Below are 11,071 nucleotides of genomic sequence, written 5' to 3'. Positions count from 1 at the left end.
TGACATGGAATGATTCAAGTCTTCTCACTGTCCCGAGCAGCGTCACTGGCCAGCTCGAGGATCCCAGTGGCCAGACACTCAAGCACAGCTGCCAGGTAAACGGGGTTTCCAGCACCCACACACCCGCACAGAACCCCCCCCCCCCCCCAGCAGACGGTGGACACTGCTGACTGGAAACTGCAATCCAGCATGGGAGGAGCGAGTCTTTGCCTTGGCTCTGGCTTTACTGCCTGTTTTGGCTATTTCGCACATGATTTCATTCTAATCCTTCGCTGTCAAAGCATGGAGAAAAAAAAAAAGAAGAGGAATCAGCCAAAGAGTTGACTGATGACATGAGTTTTCTATTGACAGGAGCCCCACTTTACGTTCCGTTCGCAGCCTTATAGGGTGAAAGGATTGACAGTTATGGTCCTTCTGACTTCAGAAATCAAATCTACGTATCTGAATTGACCTAAGCACAAGTTTTCACATCTTAAATGGAAATAATGGCAGAGAAGCCGGCCAGAGAATCGAAGGTGATTACAAGTGCAGAGCATGCATTTTCTACTGACAGCGCGAGACCGCTGCAGCGCTTCAACCTTCCAAGATGGGTGGCTCAGCGCTCCCGATCATGTGACCAAATTACTTGTCTGTTTTGGGACGTCTATGGCTTACCTCATTTCAGTCATCAGCTAAAGGCTGGAGAAATTCAAACTAATCTTGAATCCAGAAAAATCCAAAATAATGTTTTTCTCTAAATCACCTGTTTCCTTAGAGAACAAGGGGATTGACTATTGACAATGAGCTCTCTTTTAAAGTTCAATTTAAACACTTGATCACTAAATTAAGGGTGAAAATGGGCTTCCTTTACAGAAACAAGTCATGCTTCTCCTTAAGTGCTCAGAAGCTCCTGATAACTGCTACCTTCCTGCCCTTATTGGACTATGGCGATGTTGTGTATAGATGAGCTTCATCCAATTGTCTACAGTCTTTGACCCCACTGTATCACTGTGCCTTGAGATTCATCACTGGTTATAGTCGCCTCACTCACTACTGTGAGTTGTACGCCAAAGCTGGCACGCCGTCTTTGTCTGTAAGGCAAGATACACACCAGATGATTCTGGTTTACAAAACTCTTATTGGCCTGGTTCCGACCTCTTTATCCAGCTTACTTCAGAGATCTGAAAGCCTCTATGCTCTGCGCTCAAATGATGTTATGTTTTCATGTACCTCATGTCTGCAGGAAAGAATGCCTTTCGTTTTTCAGCTTCCTCTGACTGGAATGTTCTCCAATCCAAACTAAAACTGTCCACACTGACTTCCTTAAACACTTTCTGGTCTATTTTACAAGATTGTGAAAGGGATTCTTTTTTGCAATGCCTATGTTTCTAAAGCCCCTTTCACATCAGGCTTGCATACAGTTGCACTGTGATGCGTATAGAGTACGCTGGAAAATTGCACAGATTTGGCGTAGTCTCTGTGTAGGCTGTTGCATATGGTTGCTTACTGTATGCTTAATGTCACGTATGTAGCCCTTGCCGCTATTTTTCTGCCTCTCACAGTCCACTCCGGCCTACTTTTTTGGTTTTGTTTGGGGGTTTTTTGGCATTGTGGAAATGCATTCTGTTGTCAAAATGTTACAACACCAATTCCAGTGAAGTTGGGACGTTGTGTAAAATGTAAATAAAAACAGAATACAATGATCTGCAAATCCTCTTCAACCTATATTCAATTGAATACACCACAAAGACAAGATATTTAATGTTCAAACTGATAAACGTTTTTGTTTTTTGCAAATATTTGCTCATTTTGAAATGGATGCCTGCAACACGTTTCAAAAAAGCTGGGACGGGGCAACAAAAGACTGGAAATGTTGATGAATACTCAAACAACACCTAATTCTAAACAGGTGAGTGTCATGATTGGGTATAAAAGGACCATCCCCAAAAGGCTCAGCCATTCACAAGCAAAGATGGGGTGAGGATCACCACTTTGTGAACAACTGCGTGAAAAAATAGTCCAACAATTTAAGAACAATGTTTCTCAATGTTCAATTGCAAGGAATTTAGGGATTCCATCATCTACAGTCCATAATATAATCAGAAGATTCAGAGAATCTGGAGAACTTTCTACATGTAAGTGACAAGGCTGAAAACCAACACTGAATGCCCATGACCTTCGATCCCTCAGGTGGCACTACATTAAAAACCAACATCATTGTGTAAAGGATCTTACTGCGTGGGCTCAGGAACACTTTAGAAAACCATTGTCAGTTAACACAGTTCCTCACTGCATCTACAAGTGCAAGTTAAAACTCTACCATGCAAAGCAAAAGCCATACATCAACAACATCCAGAAACACCGCCACCTTCTCTGGGCCCGAGCTCATTTGAAATGGACAGACGCAAAGTGGAAAAGTGTGCTGTGGTCTGATGAGTCCACATTTCAAATTGTTTTTGGAAATCATGGACGTCGTGTCCTCTGGACAAAAGAGGAAAAAGACCATCCAGATTGTTACCAGTGCAAAGTTCAAAAGCCAGCATCTGTGATGGTATGGGGGTGTGTTAGTGCCCATTGCATGGACAACTTACACATCTGTGATGGCACCATCAATGCTGAAAGGCAGATCCAGGTTTTGGAGCAACACATGCTGCCATCCAAGCAACGTCTTTTTCAGGGACGTCCCTGCTTATTTCAGCAAGACAATGCCAAGACACATTCTGCACGTGTTCCAACAGTGTGGCTTCATAGTAAAAGAGTGCAGGTACTAGACTGGCCTGCAGTCCAGACCTGTCGCCCATTGAAAATGTGTGGCGCATTATGAAGCACAAAATACGACAACGGAGACCCCGAACTGTTGAACAACTGAAGTTGTACATCAAGCAAGAATGGGAAAGAATTCCACCTACAAAGCTTCAACAATTAGTGTCCTCGGTTCCAAAACACTTAGGAAGGAAGGAAAGGTGATGTAACACAGTGTTAAACATACCACTGTCCCAACTTTTTTGAAAAATAATAAAGTTTATCAGTTTGAACATTAAATATCTTGTCTTTGTGGTGTATTCAATTGAATATAGGATGAAGAGGATTTGCAAATCATTGTATTCTGTTTTTATTTACATTTTACACAATGTCCCAACTTCACTGGAATTGGGGTTTTATAAGAAAAGCAAATGGCACTCATGTTTCCAGACATACAGCGGGACACTGCTGCCTCGTCATGGCTGCGTAGTTGCGCACACACAGAGAGAGAGAGAGAGAGAGAGAGAGAGAGAGAGAGAGAGAGAGAGAGAGAGAGAGAGAGAGAGAGAGAGAGAGAGAGAGAGAGAGAGAGATTGCCTGGACACGCAGATGGATTTGATACATGGGAAAAAGTCAGAATACAATCCAGTATTTTCAGGACTTAATGGACTTTATTAACGTGCCACAATCATGAGAGAACTTAAGAAGGTGAAAGTGCCTTGGAGCGGCCGCTGGCAATCGCACATGCGTTTTGTCCATGAGGAGTGACAGTGGACATGTCCTCTCGTTCACCATCCATCCGTGAGGAGTTATAGTGGACAGTGGACATGTCCTCTTGCTGGGGATCGGTCAGTGAGCAGGAGTTAATGGACTATATTTAACTTGCCACAATTTTGAGAGAACTGGAGGAGGCGAAAGAAAGATTTGCCAGTGTTTAATCTAAACGGTGAAGTACTGAAAGCAGCTGAAAAATGTAGATACCTCAGACACATAATCAGTAATGACCAAAGTGATAATCTTGATATAGCCAGTCAATGCAGGCAGCTATATGCTCAAGGGAATATGATCCTATACAAATTTCATATGTGCAGTTTCATACCTGTAATCTTGATGTTAAGTTAACCCTGTTTTGTTCATACCGCTCTCCTATGTACACAGCTTTACTTTGATGGAACTACAAGAAATCATCCATAAAAAACTGTATGTGTCCTATCATAACATCTTTAAATTATTCATTGGATTTTCCAAATATGAGAGTACAAGTACACTCTGCACAGTCTTTGACATACAGTGTTGTTAGGTTGTAATCAGGAATTTGGTATATTGGTTCATGCAGTATTTAGACAAGTCTGTGAATCCCATCGTATGTGCTTTTCTTGACACCAGCTTAAATTACCGGTCCAGGATCAGGACCCACTGGTTACAGATGTTACATATGAACTTTTCTGGATAAGTCTGCAACTGCCCAGATATGGACCTATGTACACATCATCATGCGTATGTTAACTCGGGTACCTCGGGTTGCTCAATTTCCTCATGAGTTTGCAAATGAAATTTTCATCCCAATGTAGCATTCAAGGCATTTTTTTCCCCAAGCTAGAGTTTGGAAACTCCGAACTTCCGAAGGTTCTGAATGCAGCTCTAGTTCCACTACCGTTCACTACAGAAACAATGAAACAGTTATTGCTTGACAAAAGCTACACATTTACATTACCCATTACCCGTTCTACTCACGGGTAACAGAGAAGTATTTTATCCATGTCACTGTATATTTCATGTCCCTTTAGTTAAGGTGCAGTAAGTTACATTGCATTGTTTGTATGTTGTCATCATTAATTTTCATGGAGCGATTTGTGACATTCATGAGACTCAAGTGAATGATGATAAAAGGTGAAGCAGGTCATATCACTGCAACGCTCTGGCAGCCGCACACAACAGGTACATTTTAATTGAAAACGTGCACCTTAACTCATACGCAGTGCACGCTGGCCCATTCAGATTGTAATTAAAGTGCACCCTCGCCAGCTGCGACTGTGTAGTAAGTCAGGGGTAGGCAACTTGTTCCAGAAAGGGCCAAGAGGGTGCAGGGGTTTTTTTTGCAGCCACTGACTCCACCAGGTGATTTTACTGATTAACTGATTCCATCTGCTCAAAGCTCCAGCTGATTAATATCTGCTCGATATTAATCAGTGAAATCACCTGGTGGAGTCAGTGGCTGCAAAGAAAACCTGCATCCTCTTGGCCCTATCTGAAACAAGTCCCCCCCCCCCCCCCCCCCAGTAAGTAAAGTGTGATGCTGCTACCTGACCTGAGTACAATGTGAACTGTGAAAATAAGGGCTCCAGTCAGCGGGTCATGATCTAATATATAAGGCTGACCGTGTGCGTGTTTGCTTGCACATGTACACTTAGGGCTCCAGTGACCTCCCCCTTGGGGCCCCCAGTCACCATACCAAGTTTGGTATTGATTGCTTAATTGCTGTGGCTATGCATAGTGAACACACACGTGTGCGTGTGGATGGACATGCAGTCAGCTTTATATATTAGATTCATTCATTCATTTTTTATATCTGGTTACTCCAATTAAAAATTAGGGGCGGGGCTTGAAACTAACCCAGCAGTCATCGGGCAAGAAATGGGGAGGGCATACACCTAGAGTCCCTTAATTGAGATCTCAATTAATGTCAGTTAGGTACATCCTGGACAGCATGATGGCCTATCACAGGTTCTTGTGAAATTACTCTGTTTTAAATGTTTGTATTGCATTTTACTACAATAAATAATACATATTGTCCTCATGTCTTCCACAATCTCATATAACACTTTCAAATATGCACAAAAATATATGCACAAAGTGCGACAATAAAATGCCACCATTTGAAACACAGTAATTAAAAAGGAAACTAATGATAGAGAAAAAGCATTAAGATTAAGCCATTGCATCAGGCACTTTAAAATATAATAACAACAACAATAATGATGTTTGCGGGGTTCGCACGTCACGTGACTTTCCGAAGAAACGGCCTTCGTGAGTTCCACAGATCCAGCGGTCTCTAAGCTGGAGCGTCAAAGCAGACGTCATCGGTGGTGTACGTCAAGGATGTTTGACGCTCCGAGCGTGTGATTGGTGGAGAGACGCGTACGTGCTGTATGCAAATGAGCCAGCTGTCTGCGGGAGAAGAGCAGCAGTCTCTCTGCTGTTCAACGGGATAAAGATGGCGGACGGAGACAGTAGTTTCGGGACGGCCTTTTTAGACACCTCCGATATGGGGGAACCATTCAGCAAGCGGTCTAAAATTAGTCCGGCAACCAATTACGGATTCAAAGTCGCTGATTCAGAGCAATTCTCGTGCGTATCTGGAGCGGCAGAGAGCGCGGAGGCAGCGGAGAGCTGTGCGCAGCGAGCGGCCGAAGCCGAGCCGGTGATGGCGGTAGAACAGGCCGCGACAGGCCGAGACAACAATGGACCGGGACCGCTCCGAACGCTGTCCAGACTGGACGACACCGCCTTCTACGGACCAAGCCAGGACACTGTCGGTGCGTAAAGGAATGGGGACTGATCAGAGCGCCCTGTTTTCAGCTCAACCGGCAAGCTAACTCTGCTAATAATATAAATTAAACCATTAAATAACTGTAGGCTGAGAGGAAGGAAAGTTAAACTTTAGACAAAAATTAAAGTCGGTCGCTCTGTTCCTTATCCTTTGGGGATTTAACCCTGATTTACTCAAATCAAAAGTTTGGCCGTAAACTTGACTGCCGGTTCACAACTCATTCTGTAAAGACCACCGACAACAGTAATATTTAGAAATGTCCATCTTTCCCTCCTTCGTGCTTATATTAAACGTGAAGAAAACTACCTTACATTTATGTTGAACACAATATGAAAGACTTAAATCAAGATGGATTTGTGCGCAGTTTTCACTTTTGTTGTTGCTAAGCAACATGGCAGCCAGTGCGCCGACTGAGCGTCGTGGTTCTTCCATCAAAACAAATGCCGTGCTGCTGTTAACACATTGGCTTTAAAATGCTGCTTCTGCAACAGATTTTCAGGTTGATTTTATTAAATTATTATTTTTTAATTAATATTGATGTGTTATCCATGAGCTTTGTGCAGAGATGTGCTTTGGCATACCTTTTTCAATATATAACTAGTCATTTTTTACAAATTGTTCTGGTAAATTTCAGCAGAGAGCAGCTTCTATTAGTTCATGAAAATACCTCTAAGAATTATTTTTATTTATTTTTTCTTGTTCAAACTTTTGTATTTACAGATTTTCTTGGACATAGCGACATTCTCTCCAACGGTCTGGCTGTCACACCTGATCACATTGACGAAGACGACAGATCCTCACGTGCAAGCTCGAGTGATTGGACACCACAACCACAAATAGGTAACTTAATGGAACAGTGTTCCAGCTAGCTGTCAAAAAGAGCAGGGTGCTGGCAGGAAATGAGGGCACTTTTACATGTGACATGTAGGCAGCTACAAACGCATCTGTTTTATAATAGGCAAGTGGCTTTTGTGTGCACATATGCGTGTGTGTGTGTGTAGGACTTCAGTCAGAGAGAAACTGGAGAGCTGGCATTTGCCGTTTGATATGCTTATGTATTTTGAGTCAAGGATGAATGCTGCAACCATGGAAAGTTGATAGGACTAATTTGGAGAAATGAGTGACATTAGCTAACAGCAGTGAACAAATGGACATGCTGCAATGCATTATGGGAGTTAAGGGTTTTGCAGGTTTAAATGTTATTGTGGTTCATGTTAGTTTAACAGTGTGCTTAGTGTTATTAATTTGTGTTTTTGTAGTTCAGTTGGTTTAGTCAGTTTAGTTGTGTGTCGTGTAGATAGTTTGTCTTCTGCCACTATCTCTGTTTGTGGGTGTGTAAAAATAAAAGCGCCTGCTTACAGCAGAATGTAGAAAAGACAAAATGCTCTGTGTACATGTATAATTTCGATTACAGACAAACTGGGGAGACCTGACATTTGCCATTTGGTATGCTTATGTATTTTATGTATGCTTATTTATATTTTATGGATGGACGCTGCCAAAACGGAATGTTGATAGGACTAATATTTTGGAGAAACTACAGATATTATCTAATAACACTAAACAATGGACATTAATTACATTCTGGACTCACACTCCATTCCAGCAGGGGTTGGTAAATCATCTGTATACTAAAAGTGTGCGCGCGTGATTTTATTCGGTAAGTACATAATATAATGGTAAATATGTTAAAATACATGGATGATACAAGAAAGGGAAAACACTTATTTCCATTGTGGTCCATTTAAAAATCAAATGACAAAATAGAAGTAATAATAACATAAAATAACAGTGTGTGTATGAAAACAATAACATAAACAAATTATACATACATTAAGACAGTACATAATATAAAAAAATTACATAATTTTATTTCCATAACAGGAAACAAAAGGGTTGAGTTCTTAAAACTGTTGAGTTCTAAGATTCTAAAAACATTCTGGACTCACACACCATTCCAACTCATTATAAAACTTTGTGTAATTTATTACCACCCATGACAAAATGTCATCTGCCTATTTTATAAACACGACCCAATCTATAGCTCACAGATCCCCACGGGCAACACATTATCTGTTAATCAATAAAAAAAAAAGTGTAGAAGTATTATAATAACAACTTACTACAAAATGAAGTATCAGCCTTTATTTAATTTTTCTTTGCACTTGAAGTAAATTGAGCAATGCTAAAAAACACTAGTAGTATTATTATACTTAAAAGTTGAGCCAAAGACATTGTCAGAAAGCTGGTGTGCAAAAACTTAAAAACAGTCTAGAATTATTGTTTGGAGATTAGAAGACTAGGCACTGAATCTACAATCATCCACTGGTTTCACATCAGAACAATGGTACACTGTAGCTGCACATCAGCACACTTGGCACAAAATTATTTCCAAGGCTTTAGCTAATTCTGAAATGTCACTGAGATCAGTTTTTGTCACTTTTTTGTATCTATTTTAAGAGCCACATATTGAGCCAACTTAAGTTCAAGTTAAATATGATGGAAATGTTATTTCATTATTTTGTGTTATATTTCATGTCATTTGATGTTATACATGGGTCATAAATAATATTAAAACTAGAGTCCGACCGATATGGATTTTTTGAGGCCGATGCCGATAACGATATTTGGATGAAAAAAACCCCGCAGATAATCGATAAATCGGCTGATTTGCTGATAGCCGATAAATCAGCCGATATATTTCTTTTTTTTATGAATAAAATGTTCTTTTTTTGGACCCTTAACAAAAAAAGGTATGAGCTAAACGCTGAACCTTTGTCCTCATATTGATTAACTCTATAACAGAGAAGAATTTTCAAGTTCAAAAAATGCAAAAATGCAATTGGAGCAGTTAGGGGGCTAACTAGTAAGATATCACTCCTGAAAACGATCTTTGCCATATCACATGAGGCTTAATAATGAAGCACGCAATGAAGCACATTTGACACATTACTGCATAAACTGAGTTAATCAAACTGAGTTGAACTGAAACGGGAGAAATATGGGGTGAATGTAATCGCAAAGTTATTACAAACAACATCCTTCTAAACTTACTTGTATGCTTTTGTCAGCCAATCAGTGCAGTGTGACAGTGAACTACGGGGGCTGGTGATGAACACATTTAAGCAGGGGTGTGTCTAAGCAGCTCTCAGTTGAATGGAGTCAGATCTCCATTTACTGGAAAAACGGTGCAAGGACATTTTACATTGCCGACACAAACATTATTTCAGTAACTATTCTGTTTATGAGAAATTATCGGCGTTCTATTGGCAGAATTTTGGCTGATAGTGAGTACTTTGAAAAGGGCTTATATCAGCCAATAATATCGGACGGCCGATATATCGGTCGGGCTCTAATTAAAGCACATTAATATTGGATGGATATAGAATTCACTCCTGTATTCAAAAATGTGCAAACAGTACCTTTTAATCTGCGAACAGCACAGAACTTTGTCAGGCACTTTAACATCCTGAGGCAGAGTAAGTGGAAATTCTCTTTTTCTTGAAATGTTTTTTGATTTGAATTACAGCCCTTGTCACTGACATCAGATGAATAATAGCACAGCACAGGTTTTGTTTTTTGACCCAACGTGCAACATGTCAATCCACACTACCTTCAATATTTTGTCAATTTTAAGTTTGTTTAAATTTTGCACAAATGACAGTATCTCATAAAACCTCACTTTGTACAGATTAAACATCATCATAGGCAGTGCCACCATTGGCAAAACATCCCATCTGTGAAATCTTAAATTGAATCACATAAAATGTTAATGTTTGTAGGCAGTGCCACCATTGGCAAAACATCCCATCTGTGAAATCTTAAATTGAATCACATAAAATGTTAATGTTTGTAATAATTGGGTGGTTTTGTTGAGTGCTCCTCACACGCAGAGCATGCTAATCCCGCCTTGTAACTTCCTAACATGGCGCAAATTATTGTATGAAAGCTGAGAAGGTCACACAGCAGCAACTACATTCAGGGCAGTCAGGCAAAATCAGTTTTTGAAAATTTTGAATCGTAAAGGATGGCAGGAGGACAGTTGGTGAAACCGATGTGGGGGGGTAAAAACACAGGAAGTGCAAGACAGGTCGAGTTTGTGGGAGGCATGGGAGAGCAAGTCTGATGGCAGGGCTCAGCACCCTCCAAAATCAGGCTAGCTTGAACACAGTGGAAGTAGATTCAGTAAATCCCTGTGTCATTTCTGTGATTTCGTGCCACGAGGAAGATCTGTCTAGTGGCATGATGTAAAAATTTTGCTTACCTACAAGTTAAACCTTATGTCCTTAATGTTCAGTTGGTGAGTTGTACATCATTTGTAAGTCTGTAGCTTCCCATTGTTCAGTCATTTATTCCTGTTGTCTTGTTCTTGCTTAGGCTCCTACAGTTTCATCCAGCAGCACATCAGAGAGGCTGACCCAAGGAGTATTTTGAGGGATTTGCTTCCTGAGACTATACTACCACCTGATTTGGATGACATGACCATGTGGCAGATCATTATTAACATATCGGAACCGCCAAAAAGAAGGAAGAGGAAGGATATTAACACCTTGGAAGATGTTGTCAGGATACTTCATGAAAGTAAAAAGATCCTTGTGCTGACTGGTGCTGGGGTAGGTACCGTTACTCTGAGTTTTTAAAACATGGGGTCATTACCCTGTCAGTCATAAACGTCTTTATCATGTTCAACAGTGAATGTACAGTATACTATATTGTGCTAATACGTGACTGTGCATATATGGTGGTTGGCTCTCACTGCGGTATTGTATCACTTCCTGTTCCGGAGCACAGCGGTGTTTT

General features: G+C 40.7%; 1 protein-coding gene and 1 long non-coding RNA gene across 2 annotated transcripts in view; one reads left to right on the top strand and one right to left on the bottom strand.

The window, feature by feature from the left end:
- Positions 1-2,256: 2,256 nt before the first annotated feature.
- LOC117523184 lies at positions 2,257-4,034 on the bottom strand. Its single transcript, XR_004564440.1, has 3 exons — positions 3,921-4,034; positions 2,697-2,699; positions 2,257-2,268 (listed from the first exon to the last, which is right to left on the bottom strand). It is a non-coding gene; the product is annotated as an uncharacterized LOC117523184 (long non-coding RNA).
- Positions 4,035-5,935: 1,901 nt separating this feature from the next.
- sirt1 (sirtuin 1) overlaps positions 5,936-11,071 on the top strand; it is a 32,769-nt gene continuing 27,633 nt past the window's right edge. Inside the window, exons 1-3 of the mRNA XM_034184923.1 lie at positions 5,936-6,257; positions 6,992-7,111; positions 10,649-10,884. Coding sequence (XP_034040814.1) covers positions 5,936-6,257; positions 6,992-7,111; positions 10,649-10,884 — 678 coding nt within the window. The remainder of the gene's footprint in view (positions 6,258-6,991; positions 7,112-10,648; positions 10,885-11,071) is intronic.

Source organism: Thalassophryne amazonica, chromosome 13 (assembly GCF_902500255.1).
Source record: "Thalassophryne amazonica chromosome 13, fThaAma1.1, whole genome shotgun sequence".
Taxonomy (NCBI): Eukaryota; Metazoa; Chordata; class Actinopteri; order Batrachoidiformes; family Batrachoididae; genus Thalassophryne; species Thalassophryne amazonica.
This window is presented reverse-complemented; position numbering and strand designations above follow the sequence as displayed.